Genomic DNA, 24,340 nt, shown 5'->3' with positions numbered 1-24,340 from the left:
TTGTTCTTTTTTTCCCCTTCAGGCATACTTTACAAAGGGAGTGGGGAGAACCAGTTTATCTCTCTCCAGCCCCCTGTGATTTCCACTGTTATGGGGAATGGACGGCGTCGAAGCATCTCGTGCCCCAGCTGTAATGGGCAGGCCCAAGGCAACAAGCTCTTGGCACCGGTGGCTCTGGCATGGGGTATTGATGGAAGCCTGTATGTGGGAGATTTCAACTACATCCGCCGTATCTACCCATCTGGCAATGTCACAAGTATCATGGAGCTGAGGTGAGGCTCATTTGTATGGGTTTTGAAATGCGCTAGACAGTTTACAAAGTCTGTCATGTATTATGCAACAACATATTAATTTCAAGATTTAACTGTTAACCCTTGAATTTATTAAACATAACTAAACTTGAATCTTCATTTACGCAAACGGATAAATAAAAAACTGCATATGCATCGTCCACATTTTTATAAGAAGAAGCCACATACTGTACCCGACCCCAAAAGTGTGAACGAGAATATGGATCCCACATTTGTTCGGCGTGGAGAGGGAGACTGAAAGGGCATGGTGGACAGATTTTCAGTCACGCAAATCTTTCCCCTGGCCGTAGAAATTTGAAATCTTTTACCAATCCATCTCCATAATTAGGAAAGACATCCTGTCTTCAGCGTGTAATTGGGATGATTTACGCTCTCATGCCAAGTTGGCTTTTCACAGCAATGACTCTGATTCGGCCAGTTGGCTTATTTCAGAGTAGCAGATGTTGATTAAATGTACATTGGACCGTCACCCTCCATGAGACACATACATGACAAACATATGAAAACTGCCTTAAGAGGACCAAGGTCACCACACTGTTGGCAGGTGGTGTTCATGCACTGATTTGGGAGTTAATATTAGGGTTACAAGGGTGAATGATTCTTTAAAATCTTAGATGAGCAAGTGGTTTGGGCGAAAAAAGAAAAAAAGCCACCAGAAATGAGTCAATATACCTGCACAGGTATAGTTTAAGACAGCATAGCTGTTGTGTTGGAAAGTATAAAATAATATAGATGGGAAAAACGTGTAATGCAGTAAACAAGCATGCATGCTCAGCAGCCCGTCACTAGATAAATAATACTTTAAGAAATGGTTTATGACTCTAAGCAACTATTTTACTCTGTTTACGGGAAGAGGAGCATAAAACACTACACTGAAGACTTGTGTTAGCCTTATTAAATTTAGTCTGACATAAGGAAAAGCAATATCTCTGTTCACAATAGATGGCAGTTGCAATACATAAACCGCATAAACCAGTGCAGCAGGTGAAAGTCCATGTTTCCTTGCCTAATGTGTGGTATCATTCATAGCTTGGAGAAACAGAAGCGGCTGAGTTTGCTTATTTAGAATTTGCTGTTCTCTCTCAAACATTCAAAAACCAAAGTGGTTTGAGTTTCCGCTACGTGTCATGCAAGTTTCCTTGGTAACAGTACAAAAGTTATTCCCTCAACCTTTTTAAGTAAAGTGCAACATCTGTGTTGAGATTCTGCCTTCAGCGTTCAGTGTAGCAAAGGGACAGAATCAATATTTCAATATGTGAGGTTAAAATTGAAAAATCCAGTGGTAATGGAGGATGATCGCAAGAGTGCACGCTTTCCTCTCTGCGTCTACTTTCTGCCAAACTGTCACTGACTTTCTCTAGTGGCTTTGTTGACTTCAATGAGACTACTTTGCACTCCTGTTTGTTTGTCTTTCTTCCTTTAATAGACTGTGTGAAGAAAAATGCTATTTTTAAGCTTGTTTTAGTGCAAATCTTGCTTTTAATTAGCAATAAAATAGTCAAGCCTGATTCATTCCTATGATTAAGTAGCAAAAAAAGAAAGAATAATTGAGTAAAAACTTGAAAATCAAACTATCCCTTCAAGATGTACCAGTTTCATTGTCTTTTTCCTCTTTCTCTGCTTCCTTTGCATCCTATCATAGAAATAAAGACTTTAGACACAGGTAGGTGTATTGTCTTAGTGCATGTTTTGTTGTTTTCTTTCTGCATGTCATCATCCTTGTAAATATATGAATAACCTTCCCCTTTACAGTCGTCTTTAGCAGCAGTGATTATCATGTATAATTGTAACAGAACAATTATAGCTTGATTACATCTCAGCAAGATAAAGAGTGCACCGACTGTCAGAATTAGTGATTATTGACATAGTGTAAAACATTCAACTTTCATGCAAGTAATCACTACGTGTGACGCAGTCCAACTCGGAGCGCTGCAATAAACAGTATCATTGTGAAGCTTATGATTACATTTCCATCTGACAGATGTTCTCTTGTAGAGGGACTTACACAACTGCTTTGTATTCCTGATTAAGACAACAGCACTCTATCAAGCGAAGCTACGGAACACATTTCATACATTCCACCGGTGTAAGAGCAGGATTATGGAAAATGCGTGTGTGACTTTTTATATGAATTTAAGATTAATTTGCTTAACTCACCTGGTGGGCTTTAATTCTGTTTTACTTCTTGAATTCAGATTCGCTGTATTTCTCATTTCAAACACTTGGCAGAGAGAAGGAGGGATATGTGGAATGGCATTTACAGATAAACCTAAAAAAAAGAAGAGAGAGACAAGAGTCGGTTATAAATAAGGTAAAACAAAAAGGCAGTGAAGGGAGGATAGAGGCAGAGTGACGTGAAAGTCTTGACACCACAAGAGCTGCTGAATACTGGATCAGTCAGACAAATCAGATTGCCTGCAGAACAATGCCAGCTACCAAGAGTTTGTGATAGTTTCATCAGAGGATGACTACCACCTGCGCTTGCACCTGGGACAGGTACGGTAAAACTTTTGAGCTACAGGGGAAGATGAATAATTTGAGAACAGACACAGTCACTGGTTAATCCTATAGTCAAGCAGCAGCTTTTTTATTGTTGATGGCCTTGGCACAAATGATACAATTTTATCACAAACACATGGCAAATCCTTCACAACTTACATTTTTAAAGGAAATGACCAAATAAGCTTCACACAGGTAATATTTATTATATGACCGTTTGATTGGACTGTATAACACCATACTGGTGTCTCCGTTATTACGCCCACCCCCTGAAGATTGACTGTAAAAGAAAGGGTTACTAATGTTTAACTTGTTGAATTCTTTATGGAACTTTGATAGCAGCCACCTATTTAGGGCATTTACTTTGACTCATAATAGCTGTCAAATTTTACGACTCCATCTTCATCATTTTACAAAGATGTTTCATTGCCACATTTATTTTGCCGTCACATTATCCACTTCCATTGCCGGCCAGCACTGAGAAAGGTACCATTAAGCTGGAGTACAAGCAGAGAAGCCATGTTTACGACTGCGCTGTAAAGCACTCGCTTTTTCATGTTAACTGCCTTTGTTGTATGTATCCATCCTGCCTTAACTGTAGTTCTTAAATATGTCGAGTTTTTTAAAAATGTGACAGTAAATCACAGTTTTGATAGCTTCTTTTTTAAAGTATAAATACCAGTCGATAGTGTGTTGTAAATTCGTTTGATTCTTTGTCCCATTATGTGACAATTGAATGCAAATAGAAACAAGAATTCATTAGTAGTTGCATGTTGTTAACATAAGCCAGTCATTTCTGTATTTCCAAAGGCTTCTTCCCACAGGGGAGCGATAGGAAATGAAATGATCTGCTACACAAGTTGTCAATTTGTGCTTTGTACACCGAAACCCCACTGCAGTGGTATCCTGTTGAATTTTGTTTGACTCCCATCTATTCAACCTTCTCTCTGTTTCCACTCTTTCATCCTCAAAGGCTCTGCTCTTCTTTCACCGTTATGGAAATTTCTCACAGTTTCTTGCAAAATTCAGAATAAACATTGTTTCTTGCTACCATTTACTTTACATGCACATGACAATTTTTGCTATCTGGGTCTTAAGGTTTGTAATTTATGCAACAACTGGACCGAACAAAGTTACACTTAATTAGGAAATGAACACTCTGTATCACTGGTACTAATTAATGCCACTACACTTAAAATATATACTTTAATGTACTGCCTCTTGTATGTTCTGAAAGTACTTTCTACCTATACTGCATATACACCTATGCATACAGATGAAACGACTTGAGAAATTCACTGTGCTCTTCATATTATTCTTAACTCTTAATGGGGGGGGGGGGGGGTTTCAGAGAGAAAAATCAGGCTAAATTTCATCAGGGTTAGCTGAAGTTTAGAGGTAGATTGAGGTATTTCAGATATTAAGGCATCGATCACATTTTAGGAGCAAATTGTTGCCATTAAAGTACAATCTGGCTGGACTGTTAGAAAAAGGCTTTTAAAGAAAAACCTTTCTCCAATTACAGTATATAACTGAGTTATCATCTTGAATGCAGTAACAACCCAGCACACCGGTACTACCTGGTGACTGATCCAGTGAGCGGCCAGCTGTATGTGTCGGACACAAACTCCCGGAGGATCTACCGACCGAGAACTTTGGCTGGAAGCAAGGATCTGCCGTCAAACGCAGAGGTGGTAGCGGGAACCGGCGAACACTGTCTGGCATTTGATGAGGACCACTGTGGCGATGGCGGCAAAGCTCCAGAGGCCTCTCTCATTGGACCCAAAGGTATAATTTAAAACTAATGAAGATACTGTATTCAAATGAAGGGGCTGAACACATTGATGAGTTTCTCATTCAGGAGTGGCATCTGCTAGATTTAAACTTGTGCTTTGGGCTCTGTGCCAAGAACCGGCTCACTGATTTTAATGAATGAAATTTGGTTGCGATTCATGTGTTATCAATTCAGATTACTTCCATACAACTAAGAAAAACAGAGATGCTTTGTTAATTAAGGCTCTGCACTGCTGCTCCCAATCAAAAAAGTTGTTGCAGAACTGGTTTTGAATATTTGTATATTGCTTTTAAATTCCTTAGAATTATTACTTTGTTTCTTAAAGAGGCTTTTTTTTCTCCCACAAAAAGCTCCTGCTGTCAGAAACCCACTCTACACAACCTGTTGTCCACATTCAAATATCACATGGTCATTAGTGGCGTGATTGCTCACTTTTCCATAAATTCTTCTGGAAGAAAAGGCAAGGATGAATTGTTGTGCACTAGTTGTTGCCCGCTCTGAATGCCAACTGCAATAGCTCAGCTTCAGCTGGGTGATAAAGGCTTGAGCGGAGGCAATCTGAGGGAGCGACTCTAATGATGGAGTGGGTGGAAGCCGGGACCATAGAAGAAACAGCAGATGGCTCCTTTTTTTCTCCTCTCAGACATGTGCTGAACTCTGCTCAAATGTGACACTTTTCATCTGTCTGAGAATCTCAGACTGTCAAATAGCCAGCTCCCAAGGATTCACCGTGGGCTCCCTCGGCTCATCAATGTTTTAGCAGAAAGCAATCTTGTGCAGACCTAGCCACAGGTCAAACCAAATCACTCACCTTCCATAGAAGCTTTTAAAGACTTCATTGAAAAAGAAATAATACTCTGGAGGTAGAAGTGAAGTTATAGTATGTTCAGACCGATAGAAGTCCTTCAGAAAACTATAGATCATGCTAATTACAACATCCTGAAATCTCAGAAATTAAATTTAAATTGTAAATAGAAAAGCGCAGAACATTTAAATCTCTGAATGTGAGGTATGGCCGAGGTCTCATATTAAACAGCACAGTGGCATGGAAAGTGATGTGGAGGCTTGCATAGTCTGTTAATGTATTTTCCCAGTTTGGGACAAATGGTTATTGCAACTCCACACTGGCTTGGCTCCAGCTTACGACTCTGAGCTGACTCTCAATCACCGAGACAATTTAGTCCACAGTTGTCACCGAGGCAACTGCCTGTCTTTCACCTCTTTCATCCAAAACTGTCTAAAGCTGTCATTTTCGTTCCCCTGCTTATTTATTTCTCAAATGGTGTGCAGATTGTTGATGATTGCCGACGTAAAAAAAAAAATCTCCACAAAGCACCATTCATTGACATCCCTACCTCCCGAGGTCTCTTTTGGACAGGAGGGTTACGAGACAAGGCAAAGTGCATATATACCGTATGAATACAGCCTTTCCCACTTCTGCCTGTGAAATTATTTAATAGCAGAAAAGCAGACTGTGAATTATTGATGGCTTTGCTTTTTGCAGTGACCTGAATAATGGGAAGGCAAGCTTGACACATGTATCCATCGTGTTCTGTCCACTGAGTCATGCAGGCATAGATGCAGCGTATCTACCATGTTTTTTTTTTTTTTCCTGTTATCACAAGCTTTTTCCTTTGCACTTCTCTTCTCCATTCTCTCCCTCTCACCTGTTTTCAACAGGCATTGCAGTGGACAAGAATGGGCTGATTTATTTTGTTGATGGCACCACAATCAGAAAAGTGGACCAAAACGGCATCATCTCCACTTTCCTCGGTTCGAATGACCTGACATCGGCTCGCCCGCTGACCTGTGACAATAGCATGGACATCAATCAGGTGACTTAAACACAGAAGTGCCAGCCGGTTCTTAGTATGACCAGTATGGTGCACCCATCATTGTACCCCTTCAGTATGGTTACTGACATGTGTTGTTTGACTGCTCTATATGATATGCTGTATAACTGCATACTGTACATGCACTATGACTACTGGTTTTCAAGAGAGCGCTCCGTACAAAGGCATGTTTCCTTTGCCAAGGGCAATTCTTTGTGTGTGTCAGTAAGCAGGACTAAGCAAAAATTATGAAGCCGTATTTCATGAAAACGTGTTGTAGAGGTGGAGAATAAGAAAAGGACACATTCAGTTTTTGTGGAGAAAAATGTGAAATAGGGCATTAGCCTTGGCAGTGTCCTTCTTCTTTTTTTTTACTTTTTTTAAACCTCAGCATCTATATTATTATCAAGAATCCTCCAAACTCTTAGGTAAAATAGCTTTTTTACATGCAGCTCGCTCTTCCTGGAACCTTTTGCAATTAAATTTGAAATTGCAAAAACTGCTCTCTTTCAGGGAATGGAAATCATTGCTGTGGAAAGTGTATGCACTCTTCTGGCTGCTAATATTTGGTAGTATATTAGAATCTGGATGTTTTAGCATAATTCATTTATTATTTGATGGCATTAAATCAGTCTTATTTGTGCTGGTGGTTTTAGATTGCCACTTAGGCTGTGTCTGTTTTTCACAGATGTAATCTTTAAAATAATTCTTACTGGGAACTTTCTTCATGGTTTAATAATTCTGTTTTTGTTTTATTCTGCAGTTTTGAGTTATTTTGTGTCACCTGCTCTGTGATGTGGTTCTGTAACATTTTAATTACAGCATCTTGGTCAGGAGACTTGGATAAAGAGGAGACTTTAAATATATGTACAGTTCCCGTTTATACAGCCGTAATAAAAAATAAAAAATAAAAAAAAGCAGTCAAATCAAAACAGTAAGATCAGTGGAATAAATTTACATTCCTAGAACACCAACATTATGAGGTGCTTGCTGAAGAAAGAAAGAGAAGAAGAAAATGCTCCTGTTTTCTGGCTCTCTCTCGCTCTCTTTGCACTCAATCCAACACGAGCAGAGCATTTTCTCTGAAAGTACAGGAGGAAAATGTGTGCTAGGAGGAGGATGGGATTTTGCAGGAAGTGGAAACATGAAGTGTTTATTGAAGAGATGAGTTTTCAGGTCACGGCAGAAGATATGGAGGGAAGAATAATTACTCAGTTTGGGGGGCTTGTTTTGATGTGGCTGGAGCTGAATTAGTGTTTAGTGTTCCACTAGAAATTCTCAGCATTGAGGACACTTACACCGCACATGATAATGAAGCAGCACTCGGTAGCAGGCTTGCTGCACATAAAACCTTTTCTGTGACAGTACCTGAGGAGGGCCGGCTTTGTCCGACAAAATTTACTGCCTACCTGGGGTGACATAAAACCAGCACCCTGTCCCTACGCAATAGGTTAAAGAATTACAATACCATGACACCTCTTGTGCAGATTCCCTTGCTTAAACATTAATATCTTTTCTCATCTGGCTCCTTTATTTATGAAGAAAAATAAAAAACCCAAAAAAGCCTTTTATCATATGAAAATACAGGCATTCACATCCTCTTCTATACCCTGCTTCTGCAGAAAGTTAATTCTGAAGCGAACTACATAAGAAGCCCGAGATGTGAATAGAAGAGTTTTTAGAGAACCAGTAAGCAGCAGATTGGCAAAGCTAATGGTTCAGGAAACAACTTTGTGGGTCCATGACACTGTCCATAATAGAGTCCTTTGAATTTGACCTGTCTACTGTTAGTGGTTTCTTGCAAACCAGCCCCAAGTGTTTTCTTCTTGTTCCTTTTAACTAACCAGATTTACATTTTGATTAGATTCCTAATGTTTTAATCTAGACCGGCTTACAAAAAGGCAGAGTACAAGGCTACAAACCAAACATGGCAATGGAAATTATCTACATTCACAACCAAAATAACTCCAAGAACAGATATCGCAAGTGGTGTCCTATTAAGAGGTTAGATAATAAGAGAAACACATTTGAGTTTGGGAGAAAATAAAATGGCGTTTAAGGCAACTTAAGAACATTTTTAACATAAACAGAAGAGAAAGCAATCAGTGTTTGTGTACACGCGTGGGTGGTGAACATGAAGCGGGTGAACATAAAAGAACATGGGGACAAAGGATTAAGCTTGTCACTTTTTGCTAATTAACCAAGTCATTTGGTGTAAGCCAGTAAAAACATGGTTTTGGCGAGACTGTGTGATCTTCAGGCATCCAAGCTAGAGAAGTGGCTCAGTGCAGTTTTACTTCAGGCAGCCTCAAAGGCATCATGTTTTATTATTAATCACCCTGTGGAAAAGCACAATTCAGGAGTGTTTTGACAGTTTTAATGACACAGTTATGTATTTGAAGGCCAGACCAGTCATTTGTGCTGTTATAAATAAGCTTTTTATTCAATGACACATTTCTGACAAGGAGACTGTAATGGCTGGCTGTGGTTTTACAGTAGTTTTTGGATCATTATATATACCTATTATTATTGCAAGACATGGTTAATAATGATGTCACTTTAAATGTATGAATTATTTTTTAATTTTATTTATATTTAATCTGCTATATTAAATTCATTACCCAGTCCCAGGTTGAAGAGCTCAGAGCTAATGTTATATCCCTTAGGTATTCATTCTCCTGGCCCATTAATATCATATGGTTTGTTCCAAGTTTGGGGGGAAAAAAATAATAGAATGAGAGCTAATCCTTCCTGCATCAGCGATATATCTTAAAATCATCACCAAAAAGCTGATTAAAAAAGTGTATTTCAGCTGTGTAGATCTAAAACCCTTTATGGGAAAACGAGGTGATGTCACTGTGTGCTGAATGCAAAGGGGTGTCACATAACTACAGAATTGCACAAATGTATTTTCTGCTAGGACATCATTCTTTTTGGACAATACCAACCATGTAAACTTAAAATTCGTTTTACAGAACAGTACTTAATGTCCACATGTAACTCAGTTTAAGAGGCTCATCAGATTTGCTTGACAGATGGTCAAATATTTTCAGAAATGCCCTTCCCCTACATCTTTTCACCATCGATTTATGCACTGCTGTGTCTGTGCAACTTTCTGAGACTGACAATCCGCTGTTCAAAGCTAACTGTTTGAAGGTCAGAAAGAGGTCGGGGCTTCAACTCCTTTTTATCTAAGTCTTCATTCTTGGTACAACTTCTGCTCCTAATTAGAACAGACTCGAGAACTTTTTTATTTAGTGTGTGTGTGTTGGCATACCAAGAATTCTTTGTGGCTTCAATCTGCTCCTGACACATACTGTGAAAAACACACATCATAAAGTGCATTCTTATATGCAAAAGAAATATAATTACTATGGTAAGAGCAAGGAAGTAACACTATAAATGTCAATGGAGAGAAATTGTCTGAAAATGTATACTGATGTACTGATGGGTAACATTGTCATTAAATGGGCTAATCTACTGATACCTGTATTTCAGGTGATTTTGGAGTGGCCCACAGACCTAGCAGTTAGCCCAATGGACAACTCGCTGTATGTTCTGGACAACAATATAGTGCTGCGCATTTCAGAAAATGGCCAAGTCAGCATTGCAGCTGGCCGACCTAACCACTGCCCATTGGCTGGACTGGAGCGGGGAGTGGCTGGTGGTCAGAGGGCACAATTAACCCCTCTAGAATCCGCTGTTTCCATTGCCATATCTTACCATGGTACCATCTACGTAGCAGAGACAGATGAGCGAAAGATGAGCAGGATCCGGAAGGTTTCTGTGGATGGTGAGATAACGCATTTGGCCGGGGCTCCCTCCGACTGCGATTGCAAAAATGATGCCAACTGCGACTGTTACCAGACAGGGGATGGTTATGCCAAAGATGCAAGGCTCAATGCTCCATCTTCTTTAGTGGCAGCTCCAGATGGAACACTCTACGTGGCAGACCTGGGCAACATCCGCATCCGGGCCATCTCTAGAAACGGGCCAACTTCCAGTGCCAATACATACGAAGTGGCTTCCCCTGATGCCCAGGAGCTGTATGTGTTTGACAGCAATGGTACCCACCAACACACTGCAAGCTTGCTGACTGGTGACTTGAAATATACTTTCAGCTACAGCACAGAGAATGACATCACAGCTGTTACTGACAGCAGTGGCAACACTCTGAGAATTCGTAGGGATCCCAATCGCATGCCGGTGCGTATCGTCGCACCTGATAACCAGGTGATCTGGATGACCATGAGCACCAACGGTGGATTGAAGACACTCACAGCACAGGGTCAGGAGCTGGTACTTCTTACGTACCATGGCAATAATGGGCTGCTGGCTACAAAGACATCAGAGATCGGCTGGACAACATTCTACGAGTACGTATGATAGCAATTGGCAAGAACATTTTGTGGAAACCTTTCTGTGATTGCTATATTGAGTTGGGTTGCTTTTAATTAAGCTTTCAGAATATGGAAACAGCCCATAATTATGATTACACACAGTTGTGCAGTACATCATGAGGTAAAAGACAAGTATGTTTGCCACATATGTTCTTGAATGTGTGTGTAATGCTGTGCATGGTCTCTCTCGTCTCACAGCTTAGTACAACTTTACTCTATAATTGGGAACCACAGTTACCTGCGAACTGCTTTAGGGTGCACATTTAATTGAAATCTAATTATAAAATTTGCCTCAGATAGCAAAATAGCCTAGTTTGACTTCAGTATCTCATTGCAAATTAAGTGTTTTATTCTTTTACTGAACCGTGTTTAATGATGTTGTAGGTGACAGTAGTGATGGTGACATTAGTGTGTTGGGTTAACAGGCACACTTTAAAAGCAAAATGACCTGCACTGTATTTCATTATTTATTATTCCATAATGACCGGGCTTTGTTTTGGTAGCATGGGCTACCAGAGATTGATTTTCTTTCTCCCTTGTCTAATTTGCTGTCATGTCACATTATGCCATGAATGATATCCTCACTACAACTAAAAAAGCAGAATTCAGTTAAGATTATAATGGCACATCAATCATCCAAATAATTGAATTCATTACAAGTCTCTGTAATTTTTTTTATATGAACGTGATAGCTGATGAGATGTGTCACTCTCCCATATTAAATATTTGGATTTTGCCTAGGGTTTATACAGACATGCCTTCACTTATGCTCAGGAAATTGAACATGTGACATTTTAATTACAAGAAAGTCGATGGTTTTACTCAACGAGTATAAAAGAGCTGATAATTGAATGCACTGTGGCACTATGAGAGCCCTCATACATATCAATGCTTTGTCATTCGATGTTCTTTTTGTCAACCAGCTATGACAGTGAAGGACGCCTAATGAATGTGACGTTTCCCACTGGAATGGTGAATAACTTGTACACGGACCTATACAGCGCTTTGACGGTGGATATTGAAAGCTCCATGACAGAGGAGGAAATCAGCATCACAACAAATACCTCAATTGTCCGTGCCTTCTACACTTTGGCTCAGGGTAAGGCCTCGAATCGCATCACCCCAGCTCAGTTGGCTATTTTGTAAGTTGTTATTTGTCATTGTTCCAGGGGTCGGCGGGGCCATGTTGAGTAAGCTGAAGTCGTGTATCATTACGAAAGCCTGACAGACGACAGTGTAAATGATTACTCTCTCAGTGTGTGGGTTTGGGTGTCAGGGAGATGTATCAACCTTGTAACTAAGTGGTTTCTGCGCTCCGCCTGAGCCAGATGGCCCAGTTATTTTAGCACGTCATCCATGATCGTTCTTCATTTTAAAATGTACTAATTTGAAATGCTAAGAACTTGTAGCATCTTCACTGACAACCATTGATCAACCCAGAAGACTGTTAGCATCAGTTCCAGTGTGTAACTGCCTCAAAAGTTTCACTTCTTGTCTACTATCAACAGACCAGTGTAGAAGTAGCTACCAAGTGGGGTATGACAATTCGCTCAGGATTACCTATGCCAACGGGATGGACACCCACTACCAGACAGAGCCCCACATCCTGGCAGGCGCTGCCAACCCGACTGTAGCCAGACGCAACATGAGCTTGCCAGGGGAGAGTGGGCAAAACTTGGTAGAGTGGCGCTTCCGCAAAGAACAAGCCAGAGGGAAAGTTATCGTGTTTGGACGCAAGCTGAGGGTATGTTAAGGCTTTTCTTTAACTTTTTTTTCCTTGTAGCACGTTTAGATAATCCAACCAACTTACTTATGCAAAATCCAGATCAAACTGTCCAAATTCATATTGGTGGCTGTGTCTCTGTCCTTATTATAACCTTGGAAAATATTTCTGCACTCTTTTCCTTCAATAGAGATTTGTCAGTCACAACATTTACCCTGATGTAGAGGGTTATCAATATTCTAGTACTGTACATGACTCCTCCTTTTCTTACTCCTGCTTCCTAGAATCTGACACGGGTCTTATGATTTAAGGCACTTCATGAACTTAACTTGGGTGGTTACTTTGGCTCACGGTAATTTTTGTCTCCACTGAATTTAGGAGGTTGTGATTTAAGTGTACCTGAACGATCGCCAAAGTGTCTCTCAGTTTAATGAGCCTCGTGAAGGAGGTGTTAATCTCTGTGACAACTGTAGTAAAAAAAAAAAATCTATGAATACAGTTTAAAGAGCCATCCTGACAAAGACCAGTGATATCAAGTCAAAGTATTTGTTCTTAAATTTGTACTGTTGTATAATCAGTCCTCATTTGTTATTTTCAAGCATCAAAACTATATTATCACTAGTTTTAGGAGAAGTTTTATTTATTTTGAATTTTTTGGTCTAACCCAATTTTAACTTGATTTTTTTTTTCACCCCCACAGGTGAACGGACGGAACATTCTTTCCGTTGATTATGATCGCACCCTAAGGACAGAGAAAATTTATGATGACCACAGGAAGTTCCTCTTAAAGATTATTTATGACACCGCAGGACATCCAGTTCTCTGGGTACCCAGCAGTAAGCTGCTGCCAGTTAATGTCAGTCGCACAAGCAGTGGGCAGATCAGTGCCCTGCAGAGAGGTCCTACCACTGAGAGGCTTGAGTATGATAGCCAAGGCCGCCTGATTTCCAGGGTGTTTGCTGATGGGAAGATATGGAGCTACACCTACCTAGAGCAGGTAAGAAAATAACATGACTAGAGGAAGCAATATGTAAGATGCATTGTACAGCAGGCTCATCTGCATATATCACTACAGGGCGAGTCAAGCCCCTAACATAACATTATTTTACAAGAAAAATCAGCTACAATTTGCCAAGTACCAGAGCTTATTATAGAGGGACTAGGCAATGACTTTGTCGTTTATAAGCTTTAGAATTAAAAATGTCCAGTTGGTTTCCCTGCACAGGACAATCTGGCACTTTCATCTGTAACTACCATCCTATAACTCAACCCAGTCATCAAAATTCTGGGAGCAAAAAGACATGAAATGACTTAGTGATACTGCATTCTGGATACAGTCAATATGCAATAAAACAGTATACTCTTTAAATTGCTGTCTGTCTTACCAAGGTTCCACCAGTGGAAAAAAATGCTGGGAAGCAATATTTATGTTTAATATTGTCCACAGTCTCTACAGTAGCAGTAACAAAATATGTACACTATTCCAAGGCCAGTGCTCAATTTTGCAATGTTAAAGAAGTTATCTTGAAATCACTGGATTCATCAATTGGGCAAATACCTTTAAGGAATTCAGCTTAATAGAATTTGTGTGATCTTGCTAAATAACAGACAGCAATTACATACCTCTAATACCTGAAACCTTCTAAAACTCTACACCTCACCATCTGACTCCGTCTCCACTTGCTAAAATTACAGCTGGGTTACCAAAAACAAGTTGAATTCTTGTAAGAGTGTATTTATCACATATTAATTGGCAACATCTAAATAATGCATACACTGCGTTCTAATGGTTTATTAATATGTTCGGTTAAAGCAAACTTGAACACTCAGGTTGCTGTGGTGTTTAAATTCTAAGAATGTGCTTCATTGATCAATACCAATACATTATGACCAAACTCCATCTTAAAGAGTGTAATTTTGCATATGTATATTATGAAAAATTTACTGCAAGAATTAAAAATCTAACCTTTCAAGTGGTGCATGTCAAACAGGAAAGAGCAACTCGGTGCTATATCGTTCTCTCCCTTTTTTCCACATAAATATTCTTTAGTTGTTTTGCAGTGTTTTTAAAATTGCAGAGGGACGCTCTGCTACAAACATATGCAGAGATTTTTCTTAGCAGTCACTGGCTGCATCCTTGTGTTGCGTGACCTGGAGCGGCCATGTCAACACTCTGACACAAGTAACACAGGAGGCTCAGGGAGCACAGGAAACCTCAGTGTAGCAACGGATGACTGGGCTTGACAATTTAACAGAAAAAAAGTGGTAAATGCTTGGAAGGCAGGCCAAACTCCTAACTGCATCTACTGTAAATTAGCTAAAATAAGACTTTCTGGCTAAGAGGAGTTAAAAATAAATATTACTTCTATTTGCACAGTGAGTCATTAGCATGGAACTAGTTAAGGAGTAGATTTTTATTCATTTATGTATTTTACACTGTAAACATAAAGATTGTCACAGAGGTCTATGTAGTATTTTTATTACCTTTTTCAATAATTAGACAATAGGCAGTACAACTAAAAACAGTAATACTACTCAGTCTATATTTCATATATCTAACTACACCCTGCTTGCACTCAGGATGTCTTGCATTTCAGAAATATTATCCAACTTAAGGAAATATTCCCTATTTTCTCTTTTCCTTTTAGTCCATGGTTCTCCTGCTTCACAGCCAGCGACAGTATATATTCGATTTTGACTCTCTCGACCGTCTATCTGCTGTCACCATGCCAAGTGTGGCCCGCTACACCATGCAGACCATTCGTTCAGTGGGTTACTACAGGAACCTTTATCACCCGCCAGAGAGCAATGCCTCAGTAGCGGTGGACTACAGTGAAGATGGCCTCCTGCTGAGAATAGGTCACTTTGGCACAGGCCGGAGAGTCCTGTACAGGTACCGCAGGCAGAATAAACTGTCAGAGATCCTGTATGACAGCACAAGGGTCAGCTTCACCTATGATGAAACAGCAGGTGTGCTGAAGACTGTCAACCTGCAAAATGAAGGTTTCATCTGCTCTATTCGCTACCGGCAAGTGGGTCCCCTGGTCGACCGGCAGATTTTCCGCTTCAGTGAGGATGGCATGGTCAATGCACGCTTTGATTATACTTATGACAGCAGCCTGCGTGTCACCAGTGTACAAGGCGTCATAAACGAAACGCCACTTCCCATCGACTTATACCAGTTTGATGACATCTCAGGAAAGGTTGAGCAGTTTGGAAAGTTTGGGGTGATCTACTATGATATAAATCAGATCATATCCACTGCAGTCATGACATATACCAAACACTTTGATGCACATGGACGCATCAAGGAAATCCAGTATGAGATATTTCGGTCACTCATGTACTGGATTACTTTCCAATATGACGATGTGGGCAGAGTCACCAAGCGAGAGATCAAGATTGGTCCTTTTGCTAATACCACCAAGTACAGCTATGAGTATGATGTGGATGGCCAGCTCCAGACTGTATTCTTAAACGACAAAGTGATGTGGCGCTATACTTATGACCTTAATGGAAATCTGCACCTGCTGAATGCAGGAAACAGTGCCAGACTTTTACCTCTGCGTTACGACCTGCGAGACCGCATCACCCGGCTCGGGGACATCCAGTATAGAATGGATGAAGATGGTTTTCTTCGTCAGAGGGGAGCAGAAATCTTTGAGTACAACTCTAAAGGCCTTTTGGTACGGGTTTATAGCAAGAGCAGCGGCTGGACAATTCAGTATCGTTATGATGGACTTGGCCGAAGAGTATCCACAAAGAGCAGCCTGGGCCAGCACCTGCAGTACTTTTATGCAGATCTGAGCTATCCGGCTCGAATAACACACGTATACAACCACTCAAGTTCAGAGATCACCTCACTCTACTATGACCTACAAGGCCACGTGTTTGCTATGGAGATCAGCAGTGGAGAGGAGTTCTATATTGCTTGTGATAACACCGGCACACCTCTGGCTGTCTTCACAAGCAACGGCCTCCTGGTCAAACAGCTTCTATACACAGCATATGGTGAGGTCTACTTGGACTCTAACCCAGATTTCCAGCTTGTGCTCGGCTTTCACGGGGGCCTTTATGATCCTCTGACTAAACTGTTGCACTTTGGGGAGAAGGATTATGATATAATGTCTGGAAGGTGGACCATTCCAGATGTTTCTGCTTGGAAAAAAATTGGCAAAGAGCCAGTCCCTTTTAATCTGTACATGTTCAGAAATAACAACCCCATCAGCAAAGTCCATGAAGTTAAAGAATACGTTGCAGGTAAGATGTGCACCTGAAGCTGCTCGTGCTATTGCAACAATTGCTATTATTTTCATGATTGATTTTTCTGCCAAGCATTTTTTTTCTGTTTATCAAGAAGCAGCAAGAAAAAGCAAATACTTGGCAGCTTTTCCTGAAAACATTGAATTGCCAGTTAATTTTCAGTCTAATCCATAATCTGCTAAACAGCTGTGATGATTGTCATTGATCTGATGATCCAATTTAGCTTTATTAACATCTGAATATTGCATGTATATTCATATAAGCTATTAATTTATTCAATATGCAGTTTTCAAAAGCATCAAATTAGCGTTAAACATGCACTAAAGTGAGTACTCAAGAAATTCACTCTCGCTAAAGATCAGTCTGAGATGGAATCACAGCAGCCATGACACCAATATGCTATCTCACCATATTAATTGTGGAAAATATCACATTTCTTAACCAGATTCAATTCAATTTGATTTTCAATTCAATTTTATTTATACAGTGCCAAATCACAACAGTTGCCTCAAGGCGCAGCTGATGATAAGTCTCACAGGGAGTTACAAATATCCTCTAGAATATTTTTCCCCAGGACCACATTTTGGCATCATGACACACACACGCACACTGTCACTGTGTCAGCACATTTAAACTATACCAGCCATACTCTTGCAGCTAGTTCATTTTCAAATCTTTAACTATAGTTAGAACTTTAGATTTTGACCTCAATTCATTTCCTTTTTTCAGATGTTAACACCTGGCTAGTAACTTTTGGTTTCCATCTTCACAACACCATTCCTGGTTTTCCAGTCCCAAAGTTTGACTTGAGCATGCCATCGTATGAACTGAGGAAGAGTCAGCTGTGGGATGATCTGCCGGTGGGTAAAATTAATGTCTCTCAGACAAAACTGAACCCAAAATAAACTGAAGAGCGACTGAGACAAAACCTTTGCTTCTACAGATGACCAGATTACAAAAAAGGTGTTAGTTTTTTTTCCTCCCATTGTTTTCCTTTTACCTCTGTATTTTGAAGCTGCCATTTCCTAATTGGACTGCATTGCATTTCATAGAAGATCTGTTTTAATTGGGCCATATTTGCATAATAATAAACAGAAAATAAGGAAAAGTTTTCTTTGCGCTGTCTGAGTTTAGTTACGAGCTGAACATATTTTAAAGCTGTCTAATTTTCTAAATAATATTCTGGTGTCGCTACTGTTAAAACTACTTTTTGATGCTTGGCTCCTTTGGTCTAAGGCCTTAACACAAAAAAAGTGTTGCAGTAAAATTGTCATGGGGGATTTATCTACTTTTGGCTTGAGAACACAGCTTGAAAACACCATTATCTTGGATGGGGATGAAAAACTCTCTGAAGCAGAGCAGTAGCTGGTTCTAAATGGCCTGGAGAGTCAGGTTCTGCCATGTTCAGGCATTAACGTTTCACTGCACTTTTCCTACAGTCTATCTCTGGGGTCCAGCAGGAAGTAACCAGACAAGCACACTCTCTCTTGTCATTCGAGCGGCTGCCAGAGGTCCATCTCAATAGAGGTCGGAGAGGTGAAAAGTCTTGGCTGTGGTTCTCAGCTGCAATGTCTCCCATCGGAAGGGCTGTTATGTTTGCCATCTACAAGGGCAGTGTCCACACTCACACACTCAACGTGGCCAGTGAGGACTGTATCAAGGTTGCATCAATCCTCAACAATGCTTTCTATCTAGAAGACCTCCACTTTACTATAGAAGGGCGAGACACCCACTACTTTGTCAAGCCAGGCCTTCCAGATGCTGACCTTGCTGCGTTACACCTCACTAGTGGACACAAGACTCTTGAGAATGGTGTCAATGTGACTGTTTCCCAGTCCACCACAGTCATGGACAGTCGAACTCGGCGATTTGCAGATGTGGAGATTCGTGCTGGCGCTCTGGCTTTCCATATCCGCTACGGATCCACAGTGGATGAGGAGAAAGCGCGAGTTATCGAGCTTGCACGTCAGCGTGCCCTGGCAGGCGCATGGGCCAAAGAGCAGCAGCGAGTGAGGGACGGTGAGGAAGGGGTTCGCCCCTGGACAGAAGGGGAGAAGAGGCAGCTTCTGAGTAGTGGCAAAGTTTTGGGATATGATGGGTACTATGTGCTTTCCATCGAGCAGTACCCAGAACTAGCAGACAGCACTAATAACATCCACTTTCTTCGGCAAAGTGAAATTGGGAAGAGGTAACAATACCAGGTGTACTTTCTGCCAAAGAGACTTTGTTTTGGTGAAGACTCTCCAGTCGACAGAAATGAAAAGCAACTTTAATTAATAGTTGCTGGTGGGTGCCCTGAGTGTTATTGTGTTTTTGTATAAAAATAGAAAAAAAAAGGAACAAAGAAAAAAGAAAAACAAAAGAGGAGAAAAACAGAAGTAGTTAAAAACAATGCTGTGCATTGTGACCTGGACACTACAGAGTAAATGTTCAACTACGCTACGCCTTAACATGGCAGTTACAGGTCAGTTCCTCTGTAGCACAAGCCTTCTGGACTCTGAAACAGAGGAATAGTGGTGTCTTTAAGGAATCAGTGAGCTAATTTAGGTGTTTGGGTTTTTTGGTTTTTTTGTTGTTTTCATCAAGGAAAGTTGGGTCAACAAATTATTGTAAGAGCAGAGGAAATGTTTACATTATGCATATCTGCACTTCTCTAGAAGTACCAGGCTCGTGGGTGCAGTCCCAGAGCAAGCAGTGTCCTTGAGTATTTGTTTTGTTCTGTTTTGAAATCAGAGACTTCTGATTATAGAAATATTCTCACCAAACAACCACTATGTATACCAGATTTAGCACTGTAAACATCAAAATGTCTTATTCTTGTTGAGATAATTTTAAACAGAAAAAAAAAAGAAACGTGTTTAAATGCGGTACCTGATATTCATTGTGAGAAAAAAAACAACAAAAAGAAAAAAAAACAACAACAACAAAAGGACAGCAAAGGTATGAAGAACTTTGCCCGGTGGGACAAAGCACAGCTTTGTCTTGGATAGCACAGGGACACCACATTTTGTAAATTATGCAAGAGTTTTATGGCATTTTTTTAAGAAACTGAATAAATGTCTGTACTAGTCATCTTAACAGTAATTTATGTTGTGTTTATACATAAATAAAGTCCAGCTGATTTTTATTTTCGTTCTTTTAGTTTTATGTGAGACATTGATTCAAAAAAAAAAATTATATATCTATCTATATATCTATATATATAGATATATATTTATTTAATTATTTATTTATTTTTGTCATTCTTTCAAATACAGCTAATTTGGGGCTTCTTCACAATGCTCTGTTTAAGTAAGTAACAGAAACCTGTGCATGTGGTGACAAGTATTTAGAAGTGGTGATGTATCTATAACTTGCAGTCAACTATTACTTCCACTAAATTTAATGTTTATTGGGCATAATGCCTTTTGACTTGGCTTTCCTGTCCAATGAATAATTCATCAACACAAATATTTCATGAACCCATCTCACATAAACAACAACAGTGGATACAAATATAGATCACATCCATGTTCTCGGTAGGTATCATTTTTTTGAATGTTAAATGCACTAATTAAAATGATATTGGGGTTCTTTCGGGTGTGTTGTTTTTTAGATTTCTGAAGTGAGACTTTTTTGATATTAAGGGTGTTCATTAGCAGTGTTAGGGCCAAGCTTTATCAAGGCGAGTTTGTTATTGACTTTTTTGGTCCGACAGTGTTTTAGTTCTAATTGTTAAAAATGTCAAAAAACATTTGAATCTACAAGAATCACTGTGCAGATATAGGTGAAAATGAAACTGCAACACATAATCAGACTACTACTAATCGGATGCTGATTTTGATTGATCTTCAGAAGCATTCCCAAATAGCAACATACATAAAGCACTAGTATTCCAAAATAAAATAAAAGCAGTGCCAAAACCCCATCAAATTCTCAAATTAGATTAATGATTTAAAATAAATCTTCTGAGCTACAAAGCCCTAGAAGACAAATGAAGCATTACTTTGAAGTCAGCTGCTCGAAGGCATTCTGAAGTATGTAAATTGATGAAGAAATTTTAAGTTTAATTAAGCTGAAGTATAGACAGTTGACTAAAAGTCTAGTCAGTCAGCGTCATTATCACAAAGGATAAATTTGCGTGTGAACATAAAAAGCTTATTTTCTCAAAATTACATTTAGGCTGTGATCACCTTTTCCGGTGTTTTTCATCAAAGCGCAGAAGAGTTTGGATGTTGGAATGTATAAGTCTGAAAATAACCCTTTCATATGAAAGTGATTTCTTTTTCGTGGTAAACTTCAAACAGCATTTCAAACCAAATGGGAGCCGAATATTCTTTGCTCAAAAGTTGTTTTACACTGTTGTTTTTGTCCTCCGCTCAGCTTCTCTGCTTCCCCCAGTTTCTTTATATGTTGTTGGGGGTTTTGTTTCTCCATTTAAAATATTTTATGACACACAGCCCAACAAAGGTGCATCTCTTTTAATGTTTCTCAGCACAAAATCTGAAATACATGCCTTCAAAGTTTTCATCAGAATCCCTTTGGGTATATCACACCCATTCACTGCCAACTTTTAATGAAATGTTTTATTAAAGTTCCCCTGTGAGCCATCGTCTGTTGTTCTTCACGTTGAAATTATAGTGAACTTATACGAATCCCCATTTGTTTTGATATATCCATACAAAGCATTTCAAACCCCTGCTGGAAAAAAAAATAGCGGAATTCTAATACAAACTTGACTATGCCAAATATGAAGTATTCAAATCTTTCATTCTCTTAAAAGCCCTCTGATGCTCCCTAGTGGTACAAAGCACATAGTTCAGAAAGTCATCCGGCTGACCTGCTTTATCGCAGCACACTTGTTATAACAGCAATTATTACTGTTCCTTCATAAGGATCAGAAATATTGTTTCTTTGAGATCCAACTTCAAATAATTTGGTGAAATTCTAGCGATTAGTAAGCCAGATGTTGGGAGGGAAAAGACTCCAGGTTAATTTAAAGAGACATCAAATGGAATAGTTAAACTAGTAATATTAAAATGAACGCCAGTACTGCTGCAGTATCACACTGTGACCACACTGCCAGAGCAACAGTGCGGCATATCACTATGCAGTGCAACTAGCTCTACTTCAAAGGCTTACATAAAAGAGATGGCAGAACTTTGCAAGAACATCAAAGAACCAAAAGCATTGTGCAATAACCACATCAGAGCAACAGAGAAAAAAAATCAAGCATGTTTCATAATTCTTTTTTTCAGATGGAGGTAGCGGCATGAGATCACACCATCAAACATGAAATGATTTCACACTCTACATGTCCCCCTCTTGGATACCTGAAGATGAAACCAAAGATCATATGACACTTCAGTTTGACGTCAACGGGCTTGATTTATTTAGGTGGTTGATTTTGACTTTCAAGTGGCTCGGGGACTTTATATCAAAATAGCTGTTACAGTACTGAAGAAATATCTACAAGTATAAATTCTGATTCAAGTCTAGAGATGTAGGGAATTGAAGCGAGCTTTGACAAAAATCTCCTCTCCTCAGATTCATATAAAATCATCTGACAAAAAGCTGAGACTAAAGACAGCTGCAGTAATTTAAAGCGAAGGTGAATTTACAGTAACAAAGCGGCGAACGTCGATGCGATGTTAAATATGTGCAATCATGTTCATCAACCGAGCTTATTAGATAATTATGAGCACATTAATAATCAACAGACGGAGACAACGCACATTTTAAATCTTAAATGTCCAGGGGGAAGTTAAATTTAAACATGTAGTCCGTGACTCATAAAAGATATGGTTTGTCCCTTCTGCCAACAAACAAGCACACAAGCAAATGCAGTTTCATTATTGTTTTTACTCACTTTGAGCTGACAACTCGTCGAGCTTCCGTTTGATGAAAAATCAACAGGACCTGTAGAGATAAAATAAGATTGATGTGTAACAGTATTTTTGGCAGGATTTCCAAATGCAGGAAATTTGACTAAACTTAAATAGTAGCGACTTAAAAAAGGATCAAACAGGTGCAATTTTTCTAAAAGAAAATGTTTGAACTAACAACAGAAACAGAAGGTAAAATATTAGAGTGTATAAATATTTTCTTTGTGATGTTTGCCACTTAGAGGATGCCGCAGCAAAACGAATTTTCTGGCACAACTTCACCTGCTTCCAAGGTGCATGGAGAGGATAAAAGAATTCGCGTTTCGGCTTGTGGCCTTCATCAGGGACCCTGATGAAGGCCACAAGCCGAAACGCGTTGGTCTATTATTAAAGTTGTTCATCTTCCCTCAAGTGTTGCTGGAGTTCCCACTTAGAGGATGCCTACAGCAAAAAGAACAGTTATTACTTAATCTGTTTGCTACATTTTGTAATACATTTGTTGCTACATTTAAATTATAAATGCACTGATTGTGTTTAACTGTGAGGATAAAGAGTCCAGTGATTTATATATGAAGGCCGAGCTGAAGACAAAGATGACATTGATTTATTCCAGGACTTTATACCTGTTAAAGGACAGGGAGAAGAGAGGGGGTGGATAGAGATGGTTAACTTTCATTTCACATGGCAGTGAGAAAAAGAAAATGATTTATCCCTGCCTTTTTTAATTAGTAACTCAGTCTCAGTCTGACTCAGTAAGGCATGTCATAATAAATGTCGTATTTGTGAGACTTGCAAATGTACCGTAATAGGTCTCGTGTCTTCACAAACATCTCATCCACTGTAGCCGTTTCTCCACCAGCATCCCATTCATCCCAACTAAATGAGAACAAGAACAAAGGATTTTTGGGGTTCTTGCTGCTCTTCTTGCTCAGCGTGAAGCCTTATAATGCTAGGCTTGTGCCATGTCCCAATTCAGAAATAGCTGCTTGTTATCATTCCTCTGATCTTCTGAGAACTGTTGCGCACGCTGATGGTACTACTTGGTAAGTCTGCAAAGAGTGTTGGAAAAAAAAACAAACAGAGAGAGCTAATGATCTCAGGGACGATTTAGAGAGAGTGGACTGTGGATTCTTAGTTTCACGCGGATGAAACGGAGTTCACTGTTGTTCAAAAGCACTGTGTGTGTGTTGTGATGTGGCTCGGGTAGTGGGGAGCAACAGAACTATTTTTACACAGATCATGTGGATTGTGAGAACAACAAATATTTCCCATGTGCATGGCAGCTATTACAGTGTGACATGAATGACATTTTCAGCTTCCAACAAGCAGTGGACAAAAACACTCCGTCTCTTCAAGGTATGTATATCGCTGAACCTCATTTATAAGAAGAAATACTTAGAAAAGTACTTAAAGGAGTACTATAAGGAAACATCATGTGCACTCAGTAACTTTAAAACCACGCATTTCCAATCTCCACCAACATAAATAGAATATTAACCAAATTGCAAATATTTACAGCTGAGTTCAATGACATACAGACGGTCATCAGGGATTTCTCGTGACTTCCGCACTAATACAGAAGGTCCTGAAAAATCTAATATAAAAACACTTGCTATAACACCATTGTAAACAAATTATTTCACAACAAGAAAA

At 39.5% G+C, this 24,340-nt stretch overlaps 1 protein-coding gene across 8 annotated transcripts in view; it reads left to right on the top strand.

Moving 5' to 3' along the window:
• The window catches only part of si:dkey-237h12.3 (teneurin-3), a 132,357-nt gene extending 112,407 nt beyond the window's left edge, over positions 1 to 19,950 (top strand). For 6 of the 8 annotated variants that reach the window (XM_040010185.1, XM_040010186.1, XM_040010191.1 and 3 more), the window contains 11 exons: positions 23 to 272; positions 1,954 to 1,974; positions 4,366 to 4,598; positions 6,286 to 6,440; positions 9,936 to 10,813; positions 11,761 to 11,936; positions 12,346 to 12,581; positions 13,261 to 13,557; positions 15,209 to 16,820; positions 17,553 to 17,683; positions 18,263 to 19,950. In XM_040010185.1, the coding sequence (XP_039866119.1) occupies positions 23 to 272; positions 1,954 to 1,974; positions 4,366 to 4,598; positions 6,286 to 6,440; positions 9,936 to 10,813; positions 11,761 to 11,936; positions 12,346 to 12,581; positions 13,261 to 13,557; positions 15,209 to 16,820; positions 17,553 to 17,683; positions 18,263 to 19,015 (4,742 nt within the window). In that variant the 3' untranslated portion in view covers positions 19,016 to 19,950. The remainder of the gene's footprint in view (positions 1 to 22; positions 273 to 1,953; positions 1,975 to 4,365; positions 4,599 to 6,285; positions 6,441 to 9,935; positions 10,814 to 11,760; positions 11,937 to 12,345; positions 12,582 to 13,260; positions 13,558 to 15,208; positions 16,821 to 17,552; positions 17,684 to 18,262) is intronic. The other 2 variants (XM_040010190.1, XM_040010187.1) reach the window with 1 other exon arrangement.
• Positions 19,951 to 24,340: the final 4,390 nt, after the last annotated feature.

This window comes from Simochromis diagramma, unplaced genomic scaffold (genome assembly GCF_900408965.1).
Source record: "Simochromis diagramma unplaced genomic scaffold, fSimDia1.1 OVJJ01000585.1, whole genome shotgun sequence".
In the NCBI taxonomy this organism is placed as follows: domain Eukaryota; kingdom Metazoa; phylum Chordata; class Actinopteri; order Cichliformes; family Cichlidae; genus Simochromis; species Simochromis diagramma.
The sequence above is the reverse complement of the archived record's forward strand: the minus strand, read 5'-3'. Positions and strand labels throughout refer to the sequence as shown.